The 15224-nt window shown below is 39.6% G+C and overlaps 1 protein-coding gene across 1 annotated transcript in view; it reads left to right on the top strand.

The window, feature by feature from the left end:
* Window positions 1-15224, top strand: part of LOC108887158 (protein unc-13 homolog B) — a 162812-nt gene that overhangs the window by 136189 nt on the left and 11399 nt on the right. Inside the window, exons 29-30 of the mRNA XM_051075077.1 lie at window positions 1832-1909; window positions 2224-2301. Coding sequence (XP_050931034.1) covers window positions 1832-1909; window positions 2224-2301 — 156 coding nt within the window. The remainder of the gene's footprint in view (window positions 1-1831; window positions 1910-2223; window positions 2302-15224) is intronic.

Genomic DNA, 15224 nt, shown 5'->3' with positions numbered 1-15224 from the left:
AGAATGGCTAATGTAAGCCATCACTCTCAGCTGTCCATCTCTCTGTCCCCAACCCTTGACTCCCTCTTCGTTTTCATCCACTCCCTCTCATGTTAATCTCTCTTTTGCTGCCTTTTCATCCCCTCCCTCTTAGCTTTAGTTTGTTTTTCATCTACTCCTCTACCACCTCATTCCTCCAAGCTCTCTATCTTGTCTTTTCTTCATCCTCAGATAATTTTCCATCCACATCTACCTTTATTTCTATCCTCAATCCATTTCTCGTCCAGTTTCTCTCATTTTTTGCCTCTTTGTCACCCACTAAATCCTCACTCCTTCCCTCTTTTATCCAGTTTCTTTTCATTAGTTCGTTTTGGAAAAGTGTGAGATGACAGTAAAGAAGAGACAGAGTTGTACAACAAGAGGAAACCATACTAAGTATTGCAGGCAGCTAACAGACCGCATGTTTAATGCATAAGTATAAGAGGGCCATCTGGCTGACTGTGCAGCAAGAAGGGAACTGTTTTACAGTGAGTGCAGGATGATGGGAGGTAACAGAGGTAGAGGCACTTTTTTTTGTTCATTTCCTGTCCTCGAGTTACCGTCACAACCGATAAATTAACTCGCTGATTTATTTAAAAGTGCCCTGTGGAGTTTTTATTGTAAACAAGCATGACATTCGTCGTTCCTCACTAAAAAGGCACTGTGTGTATCCTTCAGGCTTAATAAACATGCCAGCTGAGTTTTCTACCTCATTAAACATTTGCAAATAGTTTTTCCTGGAATGTTTTGAGACCTGTGTTGTTCGCACTCGCTGTTTTATGGGAGCAGCGCTGCCTTTTACAGCACATTACTGCAGCCAGCTATAGATATGCTGAGTTGCATAAAACTGAAGGGACATCATATACAGACGGGTGACCAATTGAAGCAAAATCCTGGAAATTGAGTGTCCCCCCTCCACCTGTAGGGCACAAAGGGCCACTGACTGGTTTGATGAGTATAAACATTTTTAACAGCTATGGGAGATTTTGGACTCCAGAGAGCACTGAAGCTGATGTGACCAAGATCACCCCTCATGGAACTACACTCCCTAATGGCAGGGGCCTCCTCCAGCAGGACAAACCCACTATGCCACGAAGACCACTCAGGAACACAACAAAGAGCCAAAGGTGTTGACCTGGCCTCCAAACTCCCCAGATCCCAATTTGTTCCAGTATCTATGGGACCTGCCTAATATTGTGTAGGTCCCCGTTGTGCCGCCAAAACAACTCTGACCCATCAGAGCATGGACACAGGACCTATGGGGGTGTCCTGTGGTGTCTGGCACCAGGTCATTGGCAGTGAATCCTTTGGGTCCTCCTCCATGGATCTGGATTGTTCCTGCGTCTCACAGATGCTGGATCAGATTGGGATTGCTTAGTAGGTTTGTCCTGCTGGAGGAGGCCCCTACCATTGGGGAGTGTTGTTACTATGGGCGAGTGTGTTTGGTTTCCCAGCAGAAAACTGTATTGTAAGGAGATGATCAATGTTATTCACTTCCCCTGTCAGTGGTTTTAATGTGTGTATGTCGGTTTTTCCTTTAATTTGTTGCTCGTCTGTAATTCCCATCTCTTTCATTTGATGAATATGATCAGCTTTTGAGGTAACCACACCATCTGATTTGACATGAAGGTCTAAAAATGTTAGTTAACAACGCCCACACTGGTGTCATTCATGTTTATCCTCATATAAAAGATGAGATAACTACTCAACACTGGGATATTCTTCACTTCCAACAAAGAGAGTGCTCACTCTCATCACTCCAGAGGTTCTCACTGCAAACATGTCCCAAGTGTTTGTTATCTTGTTTCCACAGACGATCACCAAAGTGCTGCTGCAGTACTGTGCCCTGCTGGCCAAGAGCTTTCCCTCCTACTGTGAGAAGGAGAAGATAGTGAGTACTCAGCTTCCAAACAGCCTCACTCTGTCTCTGGTTTTGGAGAGGGACCAAACACTTTGAAAGCTAGTACCACTCTCTGTGGAGTGGATTAATATTTCAGTTGCTGCTGCCCACTTCTGTAACGGTTAAACTTCTGTCTCCATTGTTTTCTCTTTGTTTTGGTTCTTTCATCATCCTGTCATCTCCTTCTATTTCCTTTTGTTTTGCCCTGGTTCTTGCTTTCTTTTATTTTCTTGACTTGACTTCCTGTCTCCCTCATTTCTTTTTCCCCCTCTTGCCCACTTTCTCCCTCGTCTGTCCTCCTCCAGCCGTGTGTGCTGATGAACAACATCCAGCAGATGAGGGTCCTTTTGGAGAAGATGTTCGAGTCGATGGGAGCGAAACAGGTGAGGAAAACAGATAAACACAAACAAATGTTAGCAAAAGTGGATGTTAATCTGCTACTGAGAAATAATGGTGGTGAGAAGTGCCTTTTTCCAGAGGTGGGTAGTTTTAGTATTTAGTAAACCACCTACAGGGATCAATGGTAGGTCCCACTACATAGGTGTACCTATCTGGGTCACCTCACTGTCCTCCAGGTGTGACCTAATTACCGCAACTGGAACGATTTTATATGTATTTGGGTTCATCAGCTGCTACCAGGAGAAGCAGTAGAGTTTATTTTATGTGCCTGCAGGAGTCTTATGTTCTGTGTCTGTGCCAAACTTATAATTTAGTCAGGAAAGGTGTAAGGTAACATGAATGTAGACTCTTAGTTTAATAATTGGAGAGAAGTGTAGGGATAGAGCTCTATAAATAGCACTTGTTCTTGTGACTTTCAGTGGTGGAAGTATTCAGATCCTTTTCATAAGTAAAGATAACCATATGAGGCAGTGGTATTTCAGCAACTCCTGTGTTATGCTCAGTAAAATCCTTCTTTTTGTCAGTGGAGTCTGGTAGTGATATCTAGCCAGGATAGACAAACATTGCTACATATCACTACCAGACTCCATTGACAAAAAGAAGGATTTTACCTTGCAGAACATTGGAGTTGCTGGAATACTGCAGTTAGTTTCTTTGTATTATTGTGTAGTATTTTTACTTATGTAAAGGATCTGAATGCTTCTTCCACCACTGGTAGTCACACAATTACACAAACAAACTAACCAGTCGAGGTAGTGGTTTTCCAGCAGCTCCTGTAAAATTCCTGTTTTTGTCAATGGAGTGTGGTGGTGATGTAGAGCAATGTTTCTGGTTAAACAAAAAGGATCTTACTCTTCATTTACAGCTATACATAATCGTGTCAGTGGCAAAGACAATCATCCAACATTTAAAAAACAGGAAAATGAAGCCCAGGTTCAAAAATACCTGAGTTATCCTTTTAAGAGAAGTTCCCCTTTTGTATTTCTCTGGAGTCTTTGACTTTATTAATGTAAAAATAGATCATCTTGTTTGAGGATGAAGGTGCAAAAGGTGCAGCGGGTGTTCAGAAAAAAGGTGAAACTTCTGCAGTGTGTTTGTATTCATAGGTCCTGAATTATTTTAAGTAAGATTTGAGATTCAGCGTGTGTGTGCATGTGTGTGTGTGTCTGTGTGTTTCTCTACAGTTAACTGCCGAGGAGGAGAGGGTACGTTGAGGTTTCTTTTTCACCCTCGCTCCTTTTCCCTTTTCGCTCCTCGAACACAAACATTCAAAATAAACAACCTCTTCATTAAAGTGAAAACACGTCCTCAACCTCTTGCCAACTGTCAACCCTCTTTTTACCCAGTAGTTTGTGTGTTTATTTTTAGATTGATCCCAATTTGCTCATAAGCAAAAGATCAAATAGAGCCCTTCCTCCTCCTCCTCCTCCTCCTCCTCCTCCTTCTCTTTCTCCTTCCTAGAATCCCAGTTTTCACTCCCAGAAATCCTCTGTACCTGATGTAATTTATGTTAAAAAATACTTTGCTTTTCATGGTGCTGCTTCTCTCCAAAAAGCTTGAGAATGAGGAGGAACCTGAGGAGGGTGATGAGGAGGTGGGTCAACTTGCCTGTCTGTCACAGCCTCAAACATCAGCGTTAAGGTTCAATAAAGTGACTTTAGAGTGGATTTTAACTTGCAGACAGTTACTGAGTCTTTACCTTTACCAAACACTGACACATTCAACTGAAATCCACACAGTAATACAACTTTAATTTCAGCTGGTTTTCATAGTTGTGACTTGGCACTTTGCCGTTTTCAGATTCCCTGTAGAGAAAAGAGCTTTTGACTTGTCACACACAGGTGTAGCTAACAACTTGAATCATGGCTGCTCTCCATTCAGGCTCTGTTGTTCATGCTGGCTGACTGCCATCGTTAATGTTATTGGGTTCACCTGTGCTTTTCCTGCCGCGACAAGTCCAAATATTTGCTGTGAGAAAAGGCTTGTAAGGCTGAGGTTAGCATTTCTGAACTAAAGACTAATTTGTTTTTGTTTTTGTCTTTGTGATCAATTATTTTCCTGTTTAAAAAGCAAATACACAACATGGCCAGAAGTATGTGCAAATGTTACGCCTATATTAGATTTTTGAACTGAATTGATTGTGTGTCCTGCACCTCTCTGGTGCCTAGGCCATAACAATAAAATGGTGCAAGGATGACGTATTTTTGTAGTCCAGGAACCAACCAGGAAGTCAGAATCACCCTGGTTCCCTCGACAAAAAGCCAGTGGGATTTGGGCAATAAAATAGAAAATGAAATTGTTATAAGACAGTGGCGCCTCATCCCTCCTACATGAGAGCAAGATCCAACAATTGGAAGAGGCACAGAGCAATGATAAATAACACATATTACTACTTTCTGTGACTGTCTTGCACCTTTCTGTGGAGGTTTTGAGTCTCTCTGTGGTCATTTGATTGACTTTCCAACAAGAAATGTTCACAATTAACACTGCTGCCACAACGTTTGAGGCCGAGCCCAGACCATAAAAATAACCCAAAACAAAAGTACATGGACTGGAGTGTCCACATATTTTTGACTATTTGTATCTTCTACTTACTTTCAAAATAAAATCTCTCAGATTAGATTGTTAAATAATTCCCTGGCTGAGTGTGTATGATGTGATGTGATGGTGCATCACACTGTTTAATTTTAAGGCTGCGTTTCTAACTGAATTCATCTACAAAACCATCATTAGAAATATTTGGTTTTAGTTTGTGTCTAAGAGAAATTTACAGGCAGTGTTATCATAAATTAGTGTCTCATGTGGTTAATTATTTTATTGGACACCAGCATAATCTGAGAATGACTCTGAAATCTACAGCACACCCACAGCATCTCCACAAAACCTCAGCAGAGCAACAAGTTCTGTCTCTTATGTATTTGTTTTTTGTGTTTTTATTTTCTTTACCTCCATCTTTTATCTCCACCAGCCTGTCTCTGATAATGAAGGGGCGGATGACATGGTGGGTAGGCTGCATCCACAAAAATCACTTTATTTTTTTCCTAGTTCACGTTGTCTTTATATTTTAAAATAACTGTCTTTTGTTTGGGGCGATCTTTATGGCCACCAGTCAGAGGAATCCAAGGTGAGAGAGGGTTTCTAGCCTAGTTTTCATCCTTTATTACTTCCTTTAAATGTCCTTTATTCTTTTTTGTCTCATTTCACCTTCTCTTCTCATTGTTTTGTCCATTTTTTTTATCCCAGTCTGGCTGCTCAGACTCAGAGGGATCCGAGGTAAGAGACAATTAAAGACGTGGAAACTAACAAAGCAAAAATCCTCTTTAAAAGGAGTTCACATTTAATTTTCTGGAGACCTTGGTACTTTTAATCTGAGTATTTGTAAGGAGACTAGAAACCTTTTAGCGTGAGATCATCTCATTTAAGTCTGAATTATTCTACTTTTTTTAATCACTGAGCTCAGACCCTCCATCTTGTATTTTCTTCTTTAGGAGAAACATCTGATCATAACTTAATATTTATTACAAAGTGATTTTCGCCTCTTATCAGGTCACCCCGTTGAACACCACATCTGCTTCTCCTCGAAGCACAGTTGATAAATCCCTCCATAGACCTGATGCCAAAACGTCCATAAAGCCTCTGGTACCACATGCTAACAAACACATTTACAGCCAGAGCGCTGATACAGTCCTCTCTCCTCTAGTGAGTGCTTAATAGACTAGACAGTGGGCTGCCAGATAATTGAATTTGATAGTGTATAAAAATGTAAATGGCATCTCAAAATGACTTTGTCAGCTGACTGTGGGGGGTCGGTGGCACGTCAGAGAGAACGGGCGGAAAGTCAGATTTTTGAGCAGAGGGTGAAGAAAGTGTGTGAAGCCTCAGCTGTGCTGGTTAATGGCGAAAGTTACTGCAATCCTAACAGATGCTAAACACATACTGTTCCTTTGTTATAGCTTTTTGTAGCCCTCTCTGCCCTGACATTTTATATGAAATTATCTCCAGTTTGAATAACGTGCCCAGGGCAGTTTAATCTGACCACACAATCAATCTGTTTGCATTTACCGTGGTCATTAATTGATGCTGTCCTTTTGTAGCAGCTTAAAATTAAAATTAAAATCAGATATTGTTCTGGTTGAAATGAAAAGGGGAGAATTATTCAGAGGTTTTATTTATGTAGAAGAACCACGCTGAATATGCTTTTAAAACTCGGCTTTGACGTCGCATTTATCCGCATTCACTCTGCTTTACAGTTGTATTTTATTTGTGATTTGATAATTAACGACAGGTGGTCAGGTCGTATTAGCAGCCTGTCTGTGCCTGTGAGAAGAGGTGTTATTACTGTGTGTGTGCTCTCATAGTTTTACACAGTGAGGACTTTTAGACCTTGAGGCTGAGGCTGGATGTGGGACTGAGGTAAAGGCCTGTAATGCGGATAATTCTGGGTAGGGGTGAGAGTATATTGTATTATATGTCAATGAAGGTCATTAGAAGTACAACATATGGGTCAGGATCAGGGCTGTTATGTATTTATCACACTGCGTGACCAAAAACCAGCCCGTGAAGTAAACCATTTATTTTCGGATTAAGACTTGATTGCTGTGGTTAAAGTTTCCACCTCCTGGGTGTAAATATAAGTCAAGACAGCATCCTCACAAGTTATAAAAGACAATGTATGTGTGTAGACTGTTCAGCAGCACAGCTCCACTCAATAAGTCTGTTCTAAAAATAAATTGCCTCCAGAGTGTCTTTGTCTCTTTTACACTTTCTACAGCCTCTAATTCAAAGCAGTGTGTTGTATAAAGTATTGTAGAGGTTCAGTGTCTTTGAGCTCTCTTATATTTGGAAATTCTTGTTGTGGTTTTCAGCCCAGCTGGGGTGGAAATAATTTAGTAATTACTTATGTTCTGAACAAACAGGGAGTAATATTAGAGTCACAGGTGTCACATTGTCGTTCTTTCTTTCTATTTTGCGTTAAATCACACAGTCAGTTGAAATAATATGGATGTAAATGAGATTTCAGGATCTCTTAAGAAAGAACTTGATAAATAAAACGTGGACTGTTGTCTTGTCCTGTTCGTCCTCAGATTGACAACAAGGAGAAGGAGAAAAAGGTTGGCCTTTATTCAACCAGGACCTTGTGTTTTCTGTCTTGTGGTGTTTTTCGTGACTTAGTCTGTGTATTTTGTACCATCATGAAGTGCAGCAGAATGCGGGTAGAATAGTAAACCTCATGCTAAATTTAGTTAGTTAGTAAATTTTGTATTTTGTGAGCTTAATTACACTACAAAATGCTAATGCATGCACAATTTTATCAACTGAGCCAATCAGTAATACCAAAGGACACCAAAATGAGGCCAGGGAAGAAAAAGATCTTGGTCAAGTTTTTCTTGAAGACAATGTTCTGCTGGGAAACCTTGGGTCCTGGCATTGATCTTACCACACATACCACCCACCTAAACATTGTTGTAGACCAAGAAACTTACACTCCCCAATGGCAGGGGCCTCCCCCAGCAGGACGATGCTCCTACCACACCACAAAACTTGTCAGAAATATCTTGAGGAAAACGACAAAGAGACTAAGGTGTTGACCTGGCCTCCAAACTCCCCAAATCCCAATCTGATCCCAGTCCAAATGATCCACTGCCAATGTCCCGGTGCCTGACACCACAGGACACCTTCAGAGGTCCTGAGTCCATGCTCCGTCAGGTCAGAGCTGTTTTGCAGTCTGAAGATTAATAGTCTTTTAGTTCAGGATTTGTCACCAGTTTAGCATCTTTCTGTAACATTAAACTCCCTGTCTTCCAGAAATCTAATTTTCAGCTAGCAGTACTAAGAAGGTGCTTCAGGGAAAGTGCTGGGTGCTACACGGCTCCTGCCATTACTCTGAGACGATTGAAAACGTGGTTGAAGTGGGGGAACAAAAACCTTCAGATATATTTAACTTTCAGTACTAAAAAGAAAATGCCAAGCTCTCGCAGCTGTTGAGAACACGCGACAGCATGTCTTCTGTTCAGGGAGGTGCCTGGTAGAAACACTGGAAAAAATGTAGTGAAGTAATGATATGCAATTAAGATATAATCCTCCCTTTTCTCACTCTCATCACTGAGAGGCTGTTTTCTCCTAAAACCTAAGATGTGTGCCATAGATTAGAGCTTTGTTTTATTGTGTTTGGGCCCATATAACAGGTACTTTGGTGGATTTTAGTGGTGGCAGATGTTTTTAGTTTGTGTTTGTGTCATGATGAAAGCAGTTGTGCCATCGCTGTACCATCTGTCCTCCTGTAGGACGAGTCCTCGGCATATGATGACAGCGAGGAGGAGCAGGAGAAGGTTTGGTTTCTTTGCAATACGTTGGTCCCTCCAACATTTCCATAACTGACCTATCCTCTCCTGCTGGCTGACATCTCAGAGCTGACTGAAATAGAATAAGTCCTCCATTCATTTTGCTGTTCTCAAATGTCACGTTCATGTTTCCACCATTTTTTCTCCATCGTCATGTAGCACCATTCACTTAACCATGCTTTCTATTTGTTGTCCTCTGTCTTGTTCTTTTTTAATGTGTCTTTGTTTGATTCCTTTCTTTCTTTAAAAGCTTGATAAGGAAAAGGTGAGCCATCAAAAGAGCCCTCACATACCTTTTAATACTTAATGTTTCTGTTTTATTTTCTTAACATCTATGTCATTTGTCTTTTTCTTTCCTGTTTTCACACCTTCCTAGTCTGAATCCAAGAAGGAAAAGGTGTGTTTGCAACTCTGTCTGTGTGCTTATGTGTGGCTGTGAAGCCTTATCTTAAAGGAAAAGTTGTTATTTCTTTTATATATATAGTTAAGTAACAACAACTATTTTAATGCCGCGTAAAGCAAAAAAAAAATTACATCCCATGTGCATACGTCTCGCAAGAAATTAGCTAAAAGCTAAACTTAACTTTAAAGCAGCTAAAGTCAATATTGACAACAGCGTATCATATGACAAAATCAGCTTGGTTCCCTTGATTAAAAGCCAATGGGATTTTTTCATTGGGTTTTTGGTTATTGCAGAAAATGAGCTCTGTGATCAACTAAAGTTTTTGATCCATTCCTGCACCACTCCACTGTCACCTGAATCTGCAGCTTTATGAAACTTTATAACAAGTTTTGCAAGCTCATTTTTTAGCAGCTGTTTACAATGAAAAAGCTCTAAAAACTGAGACAGACACAGAGTATTGGTGGTGGAGACCAAAAACAGAGAGAATATTGGATTTATCTTCATCAGGTTGCCAGAGACACAATTCATGATAATGTTGCTCTGTAACTGCTGGAGAGTTATGGAGAATATTCTGACAGTTAATTAAAGTGAATTGGAGGAGGCAGAAGCTTGTGTGCTGTAGCAAACAAAAGAAAAAACAACAAAGTTAAAAAGTGAAATGCCCACAAGTCTGACAGAGAAATGTTAAGGGATGGACAGGTAAATTTTCCTTCATCTCAACATGAAGCAAGTTTTTTTACTGCTTAGTTCACACAAGTTAGGTCTAATTATGTGCCATGAAGGATCAATAGTTTGCTGGGTTTTCCTTTCAACTATTCTTATGTTACCACACCTTCAAGCACAGAGGGAGTAAAACAAGTCATTAGTGAAATTATTTGGTGAGTTTAGAGATTTAGAGGCTACAGACTCTCCAGAGCTCTTGACATCTAAGTAATGATCCTAATCCAGGTGGTTGAAATCTTGTCTGATGATGTTTATCCAGACTCTGTGTGATCACCCGAATCCTGCATAATGCTGTTGGATAAACACCTCGTACCCTTAAGATGTCAGGGCTCATTTTTAGCTACAAATGTCAACCTCGAAGCTGGGTATAAAAACCTGAGAATCAGCAAAACTACACCTTTGAGGGTTTCAACTGAAAGCAACAATAAGCTTTATTAATATGTGAGTCACTTCCTGGAGATGCGAGAGGCTAGAGTGGAAGGTGAATCTAATCAAAGTGCTAAAAAGAGTGTGTGAATGTGTGTGAACACGTGTGTGTGTATGCATATACACCAATCCGTTTGGCATCTCAGTGCAGCTCACTCACAAATGTGTGTGTCCTTGCAGGCTGAAAAGAAAGACAAAGAGAAGCAGGTTGGTTTGTTGATAGTCACCCTCCCCTTCACCTCCTCTTTCTGCTCAGAAGCCTCAGCTTTTCTTTCTCTGAATCTGTTCAGATTTCCTCACATTCCTCTGTAACACTCACTGAACCTCTGATCTTTGTAGTGGTATACAAATGCACTCAATTATTTACTCATTTATTTTTTTCACCGTACACACCATTGTTACAATTCAGTTTAGTTCTTTAAAAAAAAAACTTGCTCCTCCTTGTGTTGGAGGAAAAAGAGAAATTAATGGTGTTGGCTTTCTTTTCAACCATTCTCTTTCTTGTCTTTGCCCCAAGGAGGACGCTAAGAGCAAAGAGGTGAGTGGTTGAAACATAGCAAAGAGCATTAGCTTCAGTGGCAGCTCCAGTAAAAGGTCCTTCAACAAGCATTTTATCTTTTCTGAAAGATTATCCTGTAGTCATAATTTTTGTTAATGTTTCATGTCCTACCCACTTTATTGTAGAAAAAGGAAACTTGACATCAGCCGGTAACAGAAGCTAGAGGCAGTATGAAAATATGTATTTTGGTGCAAAATGTGTAAAATGTGACTTTACACAACCACAAAATTATAGCGAAATGTCTAAAAAGGTTCCTCCAGGAGCTTTCATCTTAAATTTGATCATTTGGGCCAAATTAAATTTATGCAGATAACTCAATGATACATAATTCACTGTAACCGGTAACCCCCCCTTAATAAGCTGTAGGTTAACTGTCATTACATGGTTTATAACACCCTATAAAACTCAAAAAGCGTAGCTGTAAACCATGTAATGTGTGTTTTAACAAATTTATGAGCTGTTTATATATATCAAGTTTAAAACTATAACTACACTTCAGCATATTAAGTGCAAATTTCAGTTCCAAGTTTGACCATTTTTGTATTTATTTAGGAGTGTGCATGTTGGTCTTCAGATGATCCAGCGAATCGAACGATCTGACCCTGCTGTTTGTTCCACATTCTCGTCTGCTGCCTTCGTTAGATTTGTTGATGACTCAGACTTTTCCCCGAATCCAATTCAAAGAACTGTTCCCATTTGCCAAAAACACTCAGGCACTGGCAGAGGCAGCAGGGCTTGATTCAATTTAAGCCCCCCAAGATGAACCTTTTTTTATTTGAGCTTAGTCGTTTCATTTGATTTCTTTGTTTGTTTGTTCCGTTTGATTTAAACTCTTACATGTTAAAACCGTTTGCTTAAAATATTGAAAACAGGTTTTTACTGTGATAGTAGAGGACAGTTGTCTAATGGGTTTTTTGTTTTTTTGTCTCACCAGACAAAAGAGGAGGTCAACAAGGTTTGTTTGAGCCCCTTTTTCCTCAGTAGAGCTTTTCCCTCCCAGCCTATTAGCCTATTAGCCAGCAAGTGTATTTTTTATGCTTCCAATAACTTATGCATTTTTAGGTGTTTTTTATATTTATACTTTGACATTGTACCAAAAAGGTATTGTTTAAAGGCACTATCTGTACATTTTGCTACCGCTACATAGCTAACGTTAGCATTAGCAGCTGTCTATTTACCAGTCTAGAAGAAATGTTGCAAGTTCAGTATCAAACTTAACTCCTTTACTTGCCAAGAGCTGTCCAAGAGCAAAAGCAACGGCAATGTTTTGTTTCTAGTTCTGTCATTTCTTTTCTTCTATTTAAGTTAGCATGCTAACCAGCTAGCCTGTCTCATTACTTTCTGATAGCAACTCTCTGTAGCATTCAGCTTGCCCCGAAGGAGTAGCGCTGCTCAGATGGTGTTCTTCAACCTCTTGTAAATGCAGCAGTGGCTGAGGTGATAACCACCACCCACTCCTGGCAAGACACTATTTCTGGTGTTAAGCTTTATCACATTTTATTTTAAGTACAGTTAATTTTCATAAACTATAGCTGATGTATTTGCTTTCAACTACGCATTTGCAAGTGCACTGGTGTTGCCGCTGTGTGTATGCAAAGTTGGCAATGGATGAATCTGTTGTCATCTGTCATATTATAAGCCTTATATAGTCATAAATAAATTTTGGTCAGCTATGTATTAAATCTAACAGAGGACATCTATCTCAGTGAGCTAAGTATCTGATCATTCATTGTATGACTCATCAAAAAAATGGGAATTTCCTCCAAATAATTCCCACTGGGGATGAAGTCAGTGTGCAGCAGTAACGTACGACTTCTACAGGTGATGTCATTATTTCCTTTTGTCTTGGAACATCCCAATAAACAAGAGGCAATAAACAAAAATCTTTTATTAAAATCACCCACTCACCATTACCCAGTCCACCAGACAATATCACAAAAACTCACCCAAAAAAAATGCTATTTTTACCTGCTGTATACCATAATGTACAACTCTGTGTCTGTGTAGTTGTAGTTTTTGTTTGTTTTAATCAAATATCCTGCACAGTATTTGTGTGACTTTTTCTTTTTTACTTTTGTGTGTTTTTCTTGTTTCTTTTTTTCCTTTCTGTCTCTCCGGGAAGACTGAAGCCACAGCTGCCACAAAGAAGGTACAGTTGGGTGGTAGAGAGAGATAAGAAAGTCAGACAAACACTTATTAACTGTAAAGGACACTTCTAATTTCAGGTTGTGATTCTAGTGAAGTGAATGTGTGTGTGTGTGTGTGTTTGTGTGTGTGTGGTGAGAGCTTGTGTGTGTCCTTTTCTTCTTAAAAGCAGTTTTTCTTAGTCTTTCACTTTCTTTCTCCTCAAAGAATTACACCAAAATGAATGGAGAATTTGTAACACCTCTGAAGTGTGAATTTTAAATTGCATATTTTTACATCTGAACATATAATGAACTGTTAAAAGACACTGTTGTGTTTCCATTGGAAGTAAAGGTTCTGGGCAACTGAACTGAACCCAAATTATTTTTTTATCTAAGGGAAACAAGTTAATCACTCAGCAGAATGTATTTTAGAGATTTTGTTGGGTTTTTTCTCCTTCTTTAACACGTATGATGATCAAGTATGCAGAAATACAACAATTCAGAAATTAAGTATTCTTTTGCAAGTTCAGTTGCGTCTTTTAAGAGCGTGTAATATATTTAAACTTGATTGTGGAACCCTGGATAAGTCATGCAGTAAAAATCTGACGGTTAGAAAAAAAAATTACTTTTATGAAAACTTTCTTGCGATCTCGAGAAAAGGTCGCACAATTGCCCAAAACTTTCTAAAGCTTTGAAACTTTTGCAAGATCTTATGAAATTTTCTCAAGATCTTGCAAAAGTAAAGGGGTTTCGTTTCGTTTCGTTTCGTTTCGTTTCGTTTCGTTTCAGTTCGGTTCGGTTCGGTTCGGTTCGGTTCATCACTCCATGTCCCCTGCTGGGCTCCATAATTTTCTGCCCACCTTGTCTCTTTGCATTTGCATGATATCCTGATCTGGAACTTCTCTTGGCCACAGGAAATGTTGCAAATCCTTCTCCATTATTCTTCTTTTTTAGCCAATTCCCAAATGGCCAAATGGCCAGAAAAATCTAAAGTTCTATGAGGTTTCTGGAGATCTCTTAAAGGTTTCTTGAGATCTAGCAAAAGTACACCTTAGTACAGTACAGATAGAAATGGAAACAGTGATTTTACAACCAGTTACAACAATAACAATGACCACTTGTGGGCATAAAATATAGAAGAAGTCTTATTCTCATCATGTAGTTGCCAGTTATTTGCACACTTCCTTACACTGAGCAGCAAGCAGAATATTAGCTTATTTTTTCCCTTATGATAACAACTATTTGTTATCATCTTTATGCCAATCTAGGCTGAACACATCTTGGACTGTTCTGTGCAGTAAATTCTGAGAAAAGAAACTGATATTGGTCTTCTTATCTATCCACTGAAATATCCCCAAAACATTGTAAGCTTATTCTGTATCTAGTTCAAATCCAAAATACTAAATTATAAGCACTGAATTTATTTATGTATTATAAATGCAGATTGTTCATCCTTCTGTCTAACATTGGAAAAGATAGTTGGTCTGTACTTTAATTCATCTTCCAAGGACACGTCACGCTTGTGTGCACGATCACCTTCAAACTCCCATAAAGATGCTTGACCATGCTTGACACTTGCAGCTCACATAAACACAGCTGTGCATTTCATTTTTGGATTCAGACCAAGAACACACTCCTTCTTCCGAAGGGGCGGAGTGGACAGTCCAACCTTTCACTTCACACTCATTGCAACATTCCTCAATTAAAATGCAAGCTACTAAAACACTGTCACTTGAAAGTCACAGCCCTCTTTTAGTCCAATTATATGTTATGGCAGTTTGCCCACAGTCCTCTATCTAATAACACAGTTCCACAGTTATCGACGGCACACTTTCTACAAAGACTCTGTGGGATTTCTTATCATGCAGTTGTCTCGCCACTTGGCTGGTGTAACATGTGGTACACACTTGAGGTCCAGCATACCAATGAGATTCAGCCGTCAGGTAGTATTTTACAGGTTTACTCAAGGTCTGTTACCAGGCTGCTCAATGCCAGTTCATCCTGCAGGCTGCTCTCTGTAGCTTTAGCTAATTGCTAATTTTGTAGTAAATGAAAAAGTAGATGGTAGAGAAGGAGTTACTCAGTTATTCTGACTGATTAGACATTTGTTTAGGTTGCAGTTGGCAGAGCTACTGTTTGTTGGCAATAACTTAAGATCCCTAAACTCCCACAAGAAGGATGAATGTTTAAGTTGTAGAAGTCCCAACAGAAGAGAGATGTGTCAGTTGAAACCTGGTCTGCATACCCACACAGAGTCCAGCAGAGAGGTCTAATCAGGGAAGGAGCGGTAGGGCCTTTAAAATCAAAGCTTAATCTGTGTTTATCTGTC

The sequence above is a fragment of the Lates calcarifer genome, linkage group LG13 (genome assembly GCF_001640805.2).
Source record: "Lates calcarifer isolate ASB-BC8 linkage group LG13, TLL_Latcal_v3, whole genome shotgun sequence".
Classification (NCBI taxonomy): Eukaryota; Metazoa; Chordata; class Actinopteri; family Centropomidae; genus Lates; species Lates calcarifer.
This window is presented reverse-complemented; position numbering and strand designations above follow the sequence as displayed.